At 61.9% G+C, this 14,809-nt stretch overlaps 2 protein-coding genes across 2 annotated transcripts; one reads left to right on the forward strand and one right to left on the reverse strand.

The window, feature by feature from the left end:
• Positions 1 to 114: 114 nt before the first annotated feature.
• On the reverse strand, positions 115 to 9,770 carry FLII (FLII actin remodeling protein). The gene is made up of 30 exons (XM_063414639.1): positions 9,620 to 9,770; positions 8,956 to 9,066; positions 7,848 to 7,919; positions 7,651 to 7,731; positions 7,258 to 7,343; positions 6,941 to 7,102; positions 6,732 to 6,835; positions 6,260 to 6,435; positions 6,026 to 6,183; positions 5,843 to 5,927; positions 5,407 to 5,554; positions 5,154 to 5,287; positions 4,831 to 5,043; positions 4,571 to 4,750; positions 4,415 to 4,497; positions 4,260 to 4,334; positions 3,958 to 4,041; positions 3,722 to 3,893; positions 3,536 to 3,640; positions 3,136 to 3,327; positions 2,766 to 2,954; positions 2,537 to 2,676; positions 2,215 to 2,440; positions 1,875 to 2,029; positions 1,689 to 1,749; positions 1,485 to 1,613; positions 1,299 to 1,405; positions 1,014 to 1,119; positions 865 to 930; positions 115 to 706 (listed from the first exon to the last, which is right to left on the reverse strand). The coding sequence occupies exons 1-30, from the start codon at positions 9,680 to 9,682 to the stop codon at positions 572 to 574; spliced, it is 3,798 nt and encodes a 1,265-aa protein (XP_063270709.1). The 5' UTR covers positions 9,683 to 9,770; the 3' UTR covers positions 115 to 571.
• A 117-nt stretch (positions 9,771 to 9,887) lies between these two features.
• Positions 9,888 to 14,547, forward strand: MIEF2 (mitochondrial elongation factor 2). The gene is made up of 4 exons (XM_063414643.1): positions 9,888 to 10,058; positions 10,399 to 10,573; positions 11,025 to 11,202; positions 12,197 to 14,547. Exons 2-4 carry the CDS (start codon positions 10,406 to 10,408, stop codon positions 13,240 to 13,242), a joined length of 1,392 nt encoding a protein of 463 aa, XP_063270713.1. The 5' UTR covers positions 9,888 to 10,058; positions 10,399 to 10,405; the 3' UTR covers positions 13,243 to 14,547.
• Positions 14,548 to 14,809: the final 262 nt, after the last annotated feature.

Consider the following 14,809-nt stretch of genomic DNA (forward strand, 5'->3'; position numbering starts at 1 on the left):
GGTGTTTGCTGAGCCTCGGAGCCAGGTGAGTGCTGGGGTTCCCCTGAGCTGCAGAGGGGCACAGTCAGGGTTGGGGTGACCCTGTTTGGGAGTGAGTCAGAGCCTGGGACAGTGTCGAGGTGAGTACAAGCTTTATTGATATGATCCAGATGGGCTGATCCCTGCTGAGGGTCCAAGGACAGCAGGGACCACCTGTAAGGCCCAGGGCTGAAAGCCCTTCACTCCCCCCCAGTTCTCCTTAGCAAAGCATCCTCCCACCCAAACTGGGAGCCACTCCTGTCCCCCAGTCACAGGGGGAGCTCGGCACTGGTTTGGGGCAGCAGCATCCCCAAGCAGGGTGTGACAGGGGCCCACACTGCCCTGTATTCCCCCAGGAAGGGAAGGGGCTGTGCTGGGCCCCGTGCTGGGAGAGAAGCGGGGACAGAGGGACAGCCCCAGTGACCCCCTCTGGCCCCAGCTCGGGGGGAAGTGGCTGCAGGCTGAGCCTGGCAGTGGTGGCAGCGCGGGGTGCCGGGGCTGGAGCTCCGGGTGTCCCCGGGTGCCCCCAGGTGTCCCCGGGTGTCCCCGTCCCTTAGGTGGGCGGCTTGCGGAACACGCCCCAGGCGTGGAAGCAGCGGGTGAAGGGCCAGGGCTCGTTGCCTTTCCGCACCAGCCGGAGCTTGCGGGGATGCGCGGGGTCCTTGGAGCGCATGTGCTGGATGTAGACCTGGGGCAGAGCACTGCCGTGGGGGCCTGGCCCTCACCCACCTCCAGGGATGGTGTTCTCCAGCCCAGAGCTCTGCACCACCCGGATCAGGGCCCTGAGCGGAGATTGAAGTGCCCAAATCCTCCCCCACAGAGTCCCAGGATGGAGGGAGGTCTTACCTGGCAGGCCTTGAGGCTCAGCTTGATCTCCACCTGGCTGGTCTGGGTGCCCACCCACATGTAGACCTGCGGGAAGGATCAGCAGCTGGGCTCAGCTCACAGAGCCACTGGAAGATCTGGGCCAGGACAGCCTCGTGCCCCCAGCTCACCTCCCGCCCGTTGTCCAGCAGCATGATGTCATCATCAGCCAGGTCATCCTGGCAGAAATCCGAGCACTTTTCTGACACGGAGAAATAACCTTTCTCATTGGAGCATCTGCAGGGACATGGACAGGGACAGCATCAGGCACGAGTTTGTTGGGACTTGGCTCATGTAGAGGGAAGGGATGTGGTGAAGCAGCTGTTTTGGCTGGTTGGTTCCCAAGGGGATTGGGCTCTGTGGGAGGAAGGGAAGCAACGCAGACTGGAGAATCCCCCTCCAGGCCAAGTGCCCACCTGAAGAGCCGTGAGTGCTTCATGTAGTCAGCATCTTCATCGTAGGGCTTCTGGCCCCCAATGCCCACCCAGAAGAAGTTCTCGGGTTCTTCTCCCTCGTTGATGACCTGAAAGGGCAGGAACAGGGCTGAGTGTGGCCTGGGTGGTCACTGTCACCCAGACAAGGTGGCACTGAGCCCTGCTCACCTGTTTGCTGTAGGAATCATCAAACATGTGGTTCATGATGTCCTCAGCCAGCTTGGCCTCGTCGGGGTCGGCCGCCCGGCCCACCCAGGTGTAGACAATGCCCTGGTTGTCCGTGCTCTCAAAGGGCACCTGGGGGACAGCGGAGTCAGGGCTGCCCAGGAGGGCACCCAGGCAGCCCTGAGGACGCCCAGCCATGAGCACTACCTTGAGGATGAAGCAGAACTCAGAGTTGAGCAGAGCAGCGTCCGTGTTGATCTGGATGCACCTGGAGACGGAGCCCCCGAGGCACAAATCAGTGGGAGACTCGACAGCCATGCCCACCACAGGTATCCCACCCGGACCTGGCACCCGTGGGTGCTGCGTGGCCCGGAGCAGCCCCGGGGCACTGACCTGGTGCAGAGGGCGCCGCCGTTGGTGCGGATGTGGTACAGGCTGGGCTGGGGAGGGCTGGCCCGGTCCTTGCGCTTGCCCCGGTGGATCACAAACCTCCTCTTGAAGTGCGAGAGGAACTTGGGGTTCTCCTGCTGCTGGGTCATGCGCACCACCTGGACAGGGCTGGATGTCAGAAGGGGCACAGAGACTTCCCAAACAGCTCCAAGCCCCAGCTGCACCCCCTTGCCAGCTCCCATCTCGGCTGCTGTCCCCTGTCTCAGCCTGAGGGGCAGAGAGGGGATGGGGAAGACGAGAGGCAAAGCTGGGGCACCCCTGTGTCACCCCCAAACTGTGTCACCTCCAGCTTGCCACGGAAGTGACTCTCAAACTTCTTCTGGAGGCTGAAGGTGAAGGTGAGCCAGCCCATGTTGGAGGCCTCCCGGCCCTGCCAGAAGTAGACGATGCACTGGGAGTCTTCCTCGGGCTGCTTCTCCTCCTCTTCTTCCTCACCCTCCTCTTCCCCTTTGCCTTCACCCTTCTTCTTTTTCTCTTCATCCTCCTCATACTCCACTGGCACCCAATACCTGAGGGCAGGAACAGGGAGGGATGGGACAGTCGGGAGAACTGGGCAGGGAGGTTGGGGACAAGGTGGCCCTGAGAGGGGACAAGCCAGGTGTCACCTGCACAGGAAGACGTAGCAGTCGTGGGTGTGGAAGTGGCCAAACTCCTCCTCAGGCAGGCGAGTGAATTTCTTGCCCTCCAGCACGAAGCCCTCCATTCCATCCAGGTCCTCGTTCCACTCCTCCATCAGCTGCTCCGCCTGTGGCCCCACGTGCTCCGTCAGCCCCCAGCCCCTCTCTCAGCACCGGCCCCACGCCCTGGGGGATCCATGGGGGTCCCCAGCCCTACCTCGCTGAGGGGCATGGGGGGCTGGCGGGGCAGGAAGAGCGCGGTGAGGTCGGCCTTCATCTGGTCCTTCTTCTCGGCGTCCTTGCGCACCTTGCCGGCCAGGCCGCCGTCCTGCAGCACCGTCTCGGCGTTCCGGGTGTAATCCACGCGCAGGACGTCATCCCAGTTCTTGAACTTGGACTTGAACACCTACACCACACAATCACCAAGGCTGGAAAAGACCTCCAAGGCCATCGAGTCCAACCTGTGACCGATCCCCACCTCGTCCACCAGACCAGAGCACCGGTGTAAAGTGGGGAGTAGGTAACAGACCCTCGGCCTCAGCCCCCTCCCAGGCACCCGGCACCCACCTGAGAGCCCCGTGCCCTACCTGGCACTCGGTGCCCTCCAGGTTCCTGGTGACCATGGCGTGCTTGGGCCGGTGCAGCATGGTGCACAGCTCCTGGCTCAGCTTCAGCGCCGCCGCCCGCACCAGCCGCGAGGATTTCCTCCCGATCCAGATGAAGACGTCGGACCAGCAGTCCAGGATGTACACGCTCTTGGTGTCCAGCAGGCTCTGCAGCTGGGGGCACCACGGGAGCAGGGGGTCAGGCACCTGCAGGTGTTCCCAGCTGGACAACACCCTGCCTGCTCCCAACACAGCAGAACATTCCCCAGCCAGGCGCTGCTGGCTGAACCTCCCTCTCCCAGGGCACAGCTGGAGGCAAAAAGGGCATGAAACCAGTCTCTGAAACTGGTCAGACTGGGAGAACCTCCCCGCCCCATCCTACCAGGCGCATCTCTGGCATCAGATCAGCCTTCAGCCTCTTCTTGTGCTCCACGGAGAGCTTGTAGTTGATCTGGGGAAGCTCCAGGTAGCCCAGACCGAGGCCGACCTGCAGAGGGGATGGGACAGATGTAAGTGGGGCTTGCAGGACCCCAGCGGGGCTGGTGGCCCTATGGATGCAGCTCCTCACCTTGTACAGCTTGGGCTTGTGGGGCTGGAAGTCATCGGGAACACAGGGTCGGATCTCCTCGGGCTGCCCCCCCAGCACCTCCCAGAATTCGGGGGTCTCCTGGCCCTGGGTGAGCAGCGTGATCTCAGCCTTGCCCTTCCGCTCGTTCTTGTTGATCTTCTCGGCGAAGAGCCTGCAGAGGGAGCAGGTGAGGTGGCAGCTGGGCTCCCCACAGCCCGGCACCCCACCAGCCCTACCTGGCCTTGGTGGTGCTGCTCAGTGTGGCCTGGCTCCCGCGCCACACCAGCAGGTCGAGGCCATGGTCCAGGAGGAAAACAAACCTGGTGGAGAGAGGTGAGAGGAGTCAGGAGAGAACGGGGTGTGCTGAGCATCCTCCCCATCCTGGGGGTCCCTGCAGGGCACCAAGGGGGCTTTGAACCCATATTCTTGTAGAAAGGTGCTGGTAGAGCCCATTTGCACCACAGAACTGCAGCAATAATGTCTCATGTGGACCCTGCTGAATCCTCTGCAAGGACCCTCTTGTCCCCTGGCCACTCACCGGGGGTCCAGCGATGTCCCCTTCAGTGCCACCGGCTCCAGCTTGACGTTCTTCTTCCCATAGACACGGTAGAGCCTGAGGAAAAGGACAGCCATGCTGGGACACGGGGCACTGCCTGCCCCACACATCCCCCCAGCCCGTGTCCCCAGCTGTACCTGGTGACATACTGCGTGTCCTCAACGGTGAAGAAGCCGCTGGCCGTGCCGCCCTCGATGTAGGAGATGTCATTGTCGAAGACCTGGGGGCAGGGAGGGGGTGAGGGTGGGACAGGAGGGGTCGGGGGCCACAGGGGAGCTGGGGGTCGGCCTCACCTGAAGGAACTCTTCACTTTCATCCCCCATCTCCTCCCGGATGCTGCGGCACTCGGCCCCCAGGTAGTTGCGGAGGTTGACGGCGTGGATGGCAGAACAGGCCTTCTTGTCCAGCGTGGCCTCCTGCCCGATCCAGTAGTAGATCTCCCAGTTCAGGGAACCGTTCTCATCCAGGAAGGTCTGGGAAGGACAAGGTGTGAGATGGGATGGCTGCAGCTCCGGGCAGGGGATGTGGGGGACCCTTGGTCCTCCCCGGGTACCTTGAGCACGATGTAGCAGTCGGCTTCGTAGAACTTGCCGTGGAAAGCCTCGTCCACCAGCGTGGGCACAAAGTTCTCGATCTGCCAGACACAGAGGCCGGGCAGCTGCCCCACGTCCTCACTGAAGAACTCCGAGTAGTCCAGCTGTGGCTTCTCCAGGCCCTGGTCCCAGCGCCGTGTCTTCAGGTCCGGCGCCTTCGCCTCCCCACTCTCCTGTGGGACAGAACAGGTCAAATTAGGGACAACCGGAACCCTGCTGGCACCCAAGGTAGGCCAGGGACATTGTGATGCCCTGAGGGCCCCTCTCCCACCTCAGACCCTACCTCTATCTTCTTATTCTTCTCCTGGGCCACGTCCGACATGCCCTTCAGCACCTGCTTGGCCTGGTCATCCTGGGCAGAGTCCTTGCGCCGCCGCAGCCGCATCTTGCGTGCCAGCGGGTCCTTGGTGCTGCTCCCTGGGGACACGGGACGGGGTGAGAGGTGGCCCGTGGGGCACCCTGGGGAGCACGGCTCATCTCCCAGCCTGTGCCAGGGACAAGGCAGGGGCCGCGTGTCCCCATCCCTGCACACGCACCGGCGGCGGCGGCCGCCACGGTGGCGGGGGAGGCCCCGGCCAGGCGGAGCTGGTTCTGCAGGGAGAAGTCGATGTTGTACCACTCCGAGGAGCGATCCGCCGGCTTCGGGGGCATCACCAGGTTGGGGTTCTCTCGCACGTCCAGGATCTGCCAGGAGGGCACAGAGACCTCAGCAAAGAACATGCTGATGGGGACATTTGAGTGTGGCATGGGATGGAGACCTCCGGAGCACCCCAGGCTTCAGTGAGGTGAGGGGATGTGCAAGGAGCCTCAAATCCACGGCCAGCCTGGGATGAACCGTGTGGCAGATTGCAGGTGTTGGCCCTGAGCTGCCCTGCCCTCACCTCATGCAGCCCACCCGACAGCCCTGGGATCCCAGGGAGGTGCTGGGGCTGTGGTGGAGCCAGCCCGAGGCAGAGGGGTACTGGTGCCCACCTCCACATCCGTCAGGAAGTGGATGGCCTCCGGCAGCGTCACCAGGCGGTTCTTGTTCAGCACCAACTTCCTCAGCTTGGAGCACCTGTGGGACAGTGATGACAGTGACAGGACAGCCCAGGGGGACCTGTGACCACCCAACCTCTGCGCTCCCTCCTGCAGATCCAGCTGTGTGTTCCTTACCTGCACAGGCTCTCAGGGATGAGCTCCAGGTTGTTGTTGGCTGCCATGAACTCCTCAAGGTTGGTGAGCTTGCCAATGCCCGAGGGGATCCCGTCAAAGTCCAGCTTGTTGGAGTTCAGGTACATCTTCTTCAGCTTGGTTAGCTTACAGATGGCCGACTGGGGAAGGGGGAGATGATGGGGTGAGGGAGAGCCCTGGAGACACGAGCAGGGATGGGTAAGGGCAGGGACATACAGGTAAGGAGGTGAGCTGGTTGCGGGACAGGTTGAGGGTCTCCAGCTGGGTCCACTGGTCGATGCAGAGGGACAGCTCTGTGATCTGGTTGCTGCTGAGGTTGAGGCGCCGCAGGCTGCCCAGGGTGTAGAGACACTCGGGGACACGGCTGAGGTCATTGCAGGACAGGTCCACGTCTGGGGAAAGAGACAACGGGGTGACACCACCAGCCTGGGGCTGGGAGAGCCCCTGGAGGGCTCTGTGGGGCTGCATGCCCTGGCCTGATCCTGACACTGACAGCGTGAGGTCCCTGATGTGCTGTGGACACCACCAAAGCCCAGCTGAGCCACGACTCCACCAAAGGCCTGGCTCAGTCGCCCGAAAAACAAAGCCAGGCTCCTGCTCTTTATACACTTTAGCAAATGAGAAGGAAAAAGACCCCCAAAACCTTGATCCTCTCTGTTGTGACCATCACCCTTCCCTCCTGCCCTACCTGCCAGGTTCACCAGGCCCTCCAGGCTGGTGGGCAGGTTGCTCTGCGTGCGCTGGGTGTTGCGGAGGTGCAGGGTCTGCAGGGCCGTCATGGCCGGGAGCTGCCTGCAGGCCAGGAGAGCCACAGGGCAGAGAGAGCATCAGGATGGAGCAGGAACCTCATCCCCAGCCCTGCCAGAGCGGGAGCCAGCCTGGGGAGCGGGGCCCTACCGGAGCTGGGCGTGCATGAGGGGGTTGTTGTTGAGGATGAGGGTCTGCAGGTGCACCAGGCGCCTCATCTGTGGGGGGAGACTCTCCAGCTTGTTGTCGCTCAGGTCCAGGTAGAGCAGGTCCGTCAGGTTGATGAAGAGCTGGTTGGGGATGGTGTCGATGCTGCAGGGATACGGGGAAATTCAGGATTGCCCAGGACCTGCACCAGCCCTGGGTCTCCCTCGAGGAGGGGCAGAGAGCAAGACCCAGAGCAAAGTGTGACCAGTGGAGGTGGCCATGGCCAGGAGAGCCAGGTGGTCACCCTAGCCTAGACCTACCTGTTGTGGCCAAGGTTAAGGACCAGCATGTTCTTGGCATTCTCCAGCTCCCTGGGACACTCTGTGAGCTGGTTGTAGCTCAAGTCCTGGGAAAACGGGAGCACAAAGGAGCTGTCACTCTCTGCCCCACACCCAGCCACCACCACCCAAACCTGAGGACTGGGGATATCTCCAGGGGCACAGCAGGAGCTGGGCCAGCACACAGGGAACCCAGGGAACCCATCCATGGCATCAGCCTCTAAAGGAGGCATTGCCAGAGGTCATCCTGCCAACAGCCAGCTTCTCTTCCCCAGGGGCTTGGGACTGGTGCTCCCAAGAAGCCACCAAGGGGCAGGAATGGGATCCAGGAGTCTGAGCTGGCTCCTGCATCAGCTGAGGAGACTCTGCACCCACCAGCACCGAGAGATCATCCAGCTGGAAGATGTCATCAGGGACTCCTGAGTTCTTCAGGCTGTTTGCACGAGCCACAATCGCCTGCACAGAGGAGAGAGGCAGGAATGCAGCTGCCTGCTGAGCCCCCAGGTATGATCCTCGAGTGCCCTCAGACCCCAGAGGTGCCTGGGGACCCCGAGGCAGGAGGGGACACTCACCCGGAGGCAGGGCAGGCCGGAGAGCTCTCCATGGAGCGTGGTGAGGCTGTTGTGACTCACGGAGAGGTGTTCCTGCAGGGAAGCCCCAGACAAGCCCCAGTGAGCAGAGAGAGGAGCTGGGGCTGTGCAGAGCAAGGGCTGGGCCCCCACATTGATGTGGAGGCTCCTCCACCCCAGGAGAGCTGGGGACTTTGTGTGGGGACACACAGGGCTGCTGGCACACTCCCAGTCCCAAACTGGCCCAGCGCTGCCTCCACATCCCTCATTCCCTGGGGTAGCCCTGGCTGGACACCTCAGCCCTGCTGTAGGTTTGGGGTGCTCTGGGATGCCACCGAGCTGGCCCACACAGTCCCTGTGCAAACAGATCCCAGTCCTTGGAAACGCCTCCCACTGGGTGATCTGGAAACGGGCAGGCGTGGGCACTGCAGGGTAGGAGGAATTTCCCTGGGGAAATGTTTTCCTCTGAGCATCACCAGCCCCGGCTGCTGCCTGCTCAGGAACACAAGGCACTGGCAGGCTGTGGGAGGGATGCCAGGATTTCAGTCTTGCTGTGGCCCCCGAGCACCTGGCAGGGCTGGCGGGAGCGCGGCTCCGAGGGATTCCCTGCACCTGGCACAGGGACAGGGACTTGTGGCAGCTATTAAAGCACTGAGTTTGTCTGACACTGACAGGATGAGGTCCCTCATGTGCTGCAGACACCACTGAAGTCAAACTGAGCTACAACTCACCCAAAAAACAAAGCCAGGCAGCTGCCAGCTCCTGCTCTTTATATACTTTAGCAAAGAAGAAGGAAAAAAAGCCCCCAAAACCTTGATCCTCTCCATTGTGACCATCACCCTTCCCTTCTGCTATAGGGCAGAGGATCTAAGCATGGTTTTTAATCTGGGTTTCTAGGGAAACAAGGTGAAATTGAGTGCAAGTCCATCCCAGCCCCACTCCTGGCAGCTCCTGCATCCCATTTCAACCACACATTGTAGCTCAGTGCTATTATTAGATACCAGAGAGTCTGCTGCTGAGCCACGAGGCTGGCAGGGAACAGGCTCCCCTCGGATCCCACAGCCCCAGCAGGACAGGGGAGCCCCATTCCATCCCAAAACACGGGGCTCACCAGCTTCTGGAGGGCAGCAAGCTCCTCGGGCAGGTAACAGAGCCCCGTGCGGTTCAGCTTCAGCCAGCGCAGGCTCGTCATCGCCTTCACATGCTCGGGGAAGTATCCGCCCTGCAGAGGAGGAGGAGGGTGAGGAAAGCACCTGTGCCATGGGACGAGGATCTGGGGACCTCAGTCTGATTGATGCTCCGTAGTCATGGGAGGTTTGGGATCGAGAAGTCCTAAGGGACTGGGAACTCTGGGGATTGGGATCAACCAGTCCCATAAAACTGGGAACTAGAGGGCTGGGATCACCCACTCCTATGGGACTGGGAGCTGGCAGAGGGGATCGATCATTCCTAGGGGATTGGAGCTGGGAGCCATGGAGACCCAGTCCTGTGGGATTGGAGCTGGGATCGCCCAGTCCTACGGGAGCGGGAGCTGGGGGCTCGGGGATCGCCTGTCTCTCTGGAACCCAGTGGGCTGGGCTGCTCAACCATAGCGGCTCGATGGGGCTCAGGGATCGCCCAGCCCCGGGCGGGGTCGGGACCGAAACTGCCCCGGATCACCCACCCCGGGCGGGGCCGGCATTCCCCCGCCCCGGGGGAGGCCTGACAACCCCGCGGGGCCCCAGCCCGGTGGGGCCCTGTGGTCCGGGCTGTCTCCCGCTCCCGCTCCCCCGCACCTTGAAGTCATTGCCGCTGAGATCGACGCCGCGGACGAAGGGCAGGACGCCGGTGGCCGCCATGGCGGAAGGGCGGGGGGACCCTGCGGCCGCGCCGCGCCCCTGCAGGCCCCGCCCCCTGCAGGCCCCGCCCCTTCAGACACGCCCCGGCCGTGACGCGCGCGGGGATTGGGCGGGGCCGGGTGATACTTCCGCGCGAGCGTGGGCGGGGCCACGCAGCGCCGCGCCCCCATTGGCTGGGGCCGCGGCGGGGGCGCGCGCGGTGCGTGCGGGGCGGGGGCGCGCGGGGGCAGCGCCGGGCCCGGGCCGGTCCCGGTTCGGTCCCGGTTCTGGTGCCGCCTCCGGGGCCGCCTCCGCTCGGTCAGTGGGGTCGGGGGCGCTCCCTTCCCGCGGGCCGCGGTACCGCCCCAGCGCCGCCGGTGCCCCGCGAGGCTTTGCGGTAGGGCCGGCTAAGGAGCGGGTGACCCTTCCCCGGCGTGCCCCTTCCTTCTCCGGGATGCCCCTTCCTTCCCGGGGGTGCCCGTTCGCTGGGGTGTCCCTTCCTTCCCTCCAAATCCTCTTCCTTCCCTGGGGTGTCCCTCTCTTCCCTGGGGTGTCGCTTCCCCGGGTGACCCTTGCTCCCTCGCCGCACCCACGCGTCCCGGCGGCGGCGGCGGGAGCTTTTATCCCGGAGCAAAGCGGGCCAGCGGAACCCCTCGTTCCCCAAACCCGCCCTGCGGCTGCGCCTATCCCGGGGTGACAGGTCCCGCAGCCCGGGCTGACACTCCTGTTCTCCGCAGGGCGACCATGGCGGCGTTTTGGCAGCAGCGGGGCAGGCGGCAGGAGAACGGCGGGCTGGGCAGTGTCATCGACGGGCTGGGCAGCGTGTTCGATGTGCTGCTGGCCAACGCCAGGCTGGTGCTGGGCGTCAGCGGCGCCGCCGTGCTGGCCATCGCCACGCTGGCCGTCAAGAGGGTAAGGCTGGGGCGGGGGTCAGAGCACGGGAAGATGCTCAGGAGAGCTGGGTTGGGCCCGGTGTGGTGGGGCAAGATGTGCCCAAAAGCTCCGTGTCTGCTCCTGAGCTGGTTCCTTGCATATGGCACAAATGCCAAGTGCCATAGGAGCTGCCTGCTCCCACCCTGTGGGACCATGTATCCATGTTACAGTTTGCCTGGAGCATTTGGGATATGGTATCCCATCCCAAAACGCACCTGGGACTTAAGTTGTACTTGGGTATCTGTTTTCCATGTAAAACCTACAGGAAGATGATGTGCACATTTATGGCCCCTAAACTGAGTGTTTTTCTGAGCAGAAGCCTTGAGTGGGGCTGTCCCCTTATGTGTGTGCTCCAAAGGGGCTGTTGTCACCCATAATTCATGGAAAACAAAGATCACAGCTTGTCCTCTTGGGTTTTCCTTCCCTCCAGCTGATCGACCGAGCCACCAGCCCTCGGGATGAGGGCGATCCCAAAGCTGAGCAGAAGTCCCTGGAGGAGAGCTGGCAGGACTTGGCACTGATCAAGACAACACCAAAACCCCCCAAAAAGCAGAGAAGGGAAGACCTCAGCGAGCCTCTGCTCTCTCCAGCTCAGCCTGTGGTGCCAGGTGAGGCTCCTGGTGTCCAGAGGATCACCTTGGTGGCTGCTGCCCCGGCAGGCTGGGAGCTCTGTGGTATTTTTAGCTCGGTGTCCGGACTGAGCCTGCCCTCCTGGGAGGCTCCCGAGCCACGGCCCCTTTTTAGGCAATGCCTGTGGAAACAGGAGCTCTGGTGACACCCGGGGTGTCCCGGCCAGCGCTGCGGGGCGGGGGCTGCCGGGGTTTGTTTCCTCTGGAGCAGCGTTGGCTGCTCTCGTTTTCTGGGTCAGCTCTGCCTGTGGAAGGTGCACTCAGGAGCTGCTGCAGACAAAGGCTGCCTTGTCCGGCTGCCCATGGAGATGGCGTTTTTCCAAGTGGGAAACTGGCCCAGCTCGGTCCAGGGCATGTTCTGAGACACTGGACCCAGAGCAGGATTGTTTGTAGGATCCTCGTGTGAGGAGGTGGAGGGGCAGGCTGATCTCTCTGATGACCAGTGACATGAGGGAACAGCAGGAGCTGTGTCAGGGAGGGTTAGGTTGGATATTAGGAAAAAGGTTCTTCCCCCAGAGGGTGCTGGGGCACTGCCCAGGCTCCCCAGGGAACAGGCACGGCCCCAAGGCTGCCAGAGCTCCAGGACCATTTGGACAACACTCTCGGGGACAGGGTGGGATTGCTGGGGTGTCTGTGCAGGGCCAGGAGTTGGACTGGATGATTTTCGTTGAGTCCTTTCCAACTCAGCATATTCTGTGATTCTCTGACCCTGGCAGCAAGTCCCTTGCCTGGTTCCCATCTCTGGCTGAGGAGTGAGGCTGGGAGCAGTCGGGTTTTGGGGTTGGTTTGGGCTCTGCATGGCTGGGAAGTGCTGTTAACATCAGTGGGCTCGATGGGGGCCCTTGCTGAGGTCAGTGTCACCTCAAGAGGGGTGGGCTGAGAGCTGGGCACCCAACTCACGCCTTTCCCCTCTGCTGCTGAGGGTTTCAGATGATGTGCTCAGAGCTGTGACTTCTCCTTTCCCTTCTCACAGATCCCAGGAGCTGCTCTGCCCCTCTGGGGGCTCCTCAGGTCAAGTCCAGCCCCCTGCACTGCCTCACGCTGCAGGAGAAGCTCCTGTCTCACAGCAGCCGGCTGGCCGTGCCCGAGATCCAAGCATCCCTCGTCCCGCAGCTGGCCAGGAGCATCAGCACCCAGCTGCAGAACTTCCTGCGGAGCAAGTGCCCCGAGCTGCCCTTCGGCCGCCTCTTCCTCAGCGGAGCCCTCCTCGATGGCCTCGAGGTCCTGGCAGCTGACCACATCCACCTCATGCTCCCCGTGGTCCTTGACGCCGGGCTCTGGGGCCTCATCTCGGGGGAGGACACCGTGGTGAGGAACCCCCAGTACTGGATGATCAAGAGGATCGATCTGGGGTATTTCCCTCGTGGGTGCAGCCCTTGGGACAGGTTCATCGTGGGCCGGTACCTCTCTTCCAGTGTGCTCATCGAGACCCTGCACAAGCTGCTGGTGGCCTCCATCAACTGGCCCGCCATCGGCAGCCTGCTGGGCTGTGCCATCCACCCCATGGTGGCCTCCCGGGAGCTGAAGCTGGAAGTCAAACACGATCAGGTCGAGCTGAGCATCACCCTCTTCCCGGTGGTGGAAATGGAGGACAAGGTTCTGCTGGCTGTCCCTCCTGAAGGACTGGTGGAAAACCTCTGGCTGGAGAGCTTTGACAGGGCGGAGGTCTCGAGGGTGAAGGAGCTGGATGCCGGCGACTCCGGGGCTCGGCAGCTGTGCCTCCGCATCCTGAACGGCGTGTGCAGGAGCCAGCCCAGCCTGCACAGACTGGGTGGCAGCCCCGTGACCCAGGTCATCCTGCACCTCAGTGACACCGCTGTGGACTGGGCAGAGGAGCGCCTTGCTGACAGGTTCCAGCAGGTGCTCGAGGAGCTGGTGGCCTCCCTGGAGAAAGGAGTCCTGCTTTCCTATTTCAACCCCAAAATCAACCTGTTCTCCGGGCTGTCGGAAGAGGAGATTGATGAGATGGGCTTTGTGCTCTACAGGGCCATATCTGAGCCTGAGCTGCTGCTGAAGTGACCCGTGTGTCAGCAGCTCCTGAACGTGGGGTGTTGCTCCCCTGCCTGCTGCTCCCTGCTGTGAGGGCTGCGATGCTTCTAGTTGACTAGTCAGTAAGAGGCAAGGTTCTTGCACTTTATGAGAAAAAAAAAGAAAAGTTTCCTGTGTGAATAAAACGTGCCTGAGCAGAGGTGGGTGCTGGCAGAAGGAGCCTTTGGCTCAGAGGCTCTGCTGAACCCGGGGTGAGGGCAGCCCACGCCACACACGTGAGCTGTGTCTGCTGGGAGCCCAGTGAAGCATGTCTGGCTCCCAGTAAGCTCTGCCTGTCCCAGCTGTCAGGTTCCCCTCACGCTCTGAGAGCAGCTGGAGCTGGAGGGGAGCAGCCCCTTCCTGCTGCTGTGTCCTGCAGATGCCTCAGGTGCTGCATCCCGGGCTGGTCCTGTCACCAGCACCCCACGTGGTCTCACTGTGCCAGCACTCGGGACAGGGGGGCAGCCTCACCCACCTGCAGGATTTTGCCAATCCAAAATAATCCCTGTGGATGATCTGGGTGGTTGTCTGGGTGCTGGATGGTACAGCCATAGCAAATGGGGGCTGGGGGGTTATTCCTTGGAAACCCACCCAGCTGCCAGAAGGGGTGAGCTCAGCCCGACCTCTTTGTTCTGACAGTGTTGATGCTGCCCCGAGGAAGGGGCCCTCGTGCCGTGCAGTGTTTTGCTGGAAGATGTCCTGAAAAAGAGCTGCTGGCTCTGGGGAAGCTCCTGGTTTCAGCTGGAGGCTGCAGCAGGGCTGTTTCCCCTCCCTGGAGGGTGGGTGGCTCCCAGTGTCTGTCTGTCCCGTGTCCCCTCCCAGTCTGTCTGGTCACCTTTTCACACATGTATTGCTGCTGTCTTGAGGTCCTTTTTCCCTGGAGCCCCACGGTATGGGGTGGGGAAGGAGGGCAAGAATGATGTTGTGAGCAGAGTGCTTGCAAGGACTGAAGTGATTTATGCCTTTTATTGAGAAGATACATTTTGTTTGGGTATTTTGTTGTTTTTTTCTTTTCCTTTGAGTGGCTGCTAGTAGGGCTTGGTCTGGCTCTAGTCCCAGGGAAAAGGAATTTATTCTTACATTTAATGGGAAGAGCTGGTTTTGCATGCGGGTGGAGCTGGAGGAATCCTGTGACCTTCACTGTGAGCAGCTGTTGTGGTTCAGTTTTCTTTACAGCTATCATCTTGTTTATAGGAGGAAAAAAACTGCTTTTCCTCCCAGTCTGACAACTCTGTTGTTCCTCCAAACCACTTCCCAGGTGTTACTGATGAGAATAAACCTTCCCTGTGCACACTGGTTCTCTGGTGTCAGCTCTCTGTTGTCTCCTTTTCCCGGGTAAGGGCTGAAGTGACCTCCCCAGCTGTGGTGGCCTTCCTGGCGTGTTGTCCCTGCTGCCTGGAGAGCTTGGTGATTGTCAGATCCCATCCTGCAAAGCCTTCCTCCTCTTCCAACGCCCTGGACCCACAGGCTGCAGTGTGGGAGCTGTGTGGACACTGAGCTTGTACCCCTTAGAGGGCTCAGCTGAGCACTGGCCAGGGTGAGACTCCTAAAGCTGGGC

The sequence above is a fragment of the Prinia subflava genome, chromosome 17 (assembly GCF_021018805.1).
Source record: "Prinia subflava isolate CZ2003 ecotype Zambia chromosome 17, Cam_Psub_1.2, whole genome shotgun sequence".
In the NCBI taxonomy this organism is placed as follows: domain Eukaryota; kingdom Metazoa; phylum Chordata; class Aves; order Passeriformes; family Cisticolidae; genus Prinia; species Prinia subflava.

What these genes read in the sequence shown, in the direction of transcription:
- FLII (XM_063414639.1), bottom strand. Translation starts at nt 9,682, where the DNA reads ATGGCGGCCACCGGCGTCCTGCCCTTCGTCCGCGGCGTCGATCTCAGC. An exon ending in ACTTCCTGACGGATGTGGAG is followed by an intron (nt 5,555 to 5,842) that starts GTGGGCACCAGT and finishes CCCTCCTGGCAG; the next exon opens with ATCCTGGACGTGCGAGAGAA. An exon ending in ACAAGCCCAAGCTGTACAAG is followed by an intron (nt 3,641 to 3,721) that starts GTGAGGAGCTGC and finishes TCCCCTCTGCAG; the next exon opens with GTCGGCCTCGGTCTGGGCTA.
- MIEF2 (XM_063414643.1), top strand. Translation starts at nt 10,406, where the DNA reads ATGGCGGCGTTTTGGCAGCAGCGGGGCAGGCGGCAGGAGAACGGCGGG. An exon ending in CCACGCTGGCCGTCAAGAGG is followed by an intron (nt 10,574 to 11,024) that starts GTAAGGCTGGGG and finishes CCTTCCCTCCAG; the next exon opens with CTGATCGACCGAGCCACCAG. An exon ending in AGCTCAGCCTGTGGTGCCAG is followed by an intron (nt 11,203 to 12,196) that starts GTGAGGCTCCTG and finishes CCCTTCTCACAG; the next exon opens with ATCCCAGGAGCTGCTCTGCC.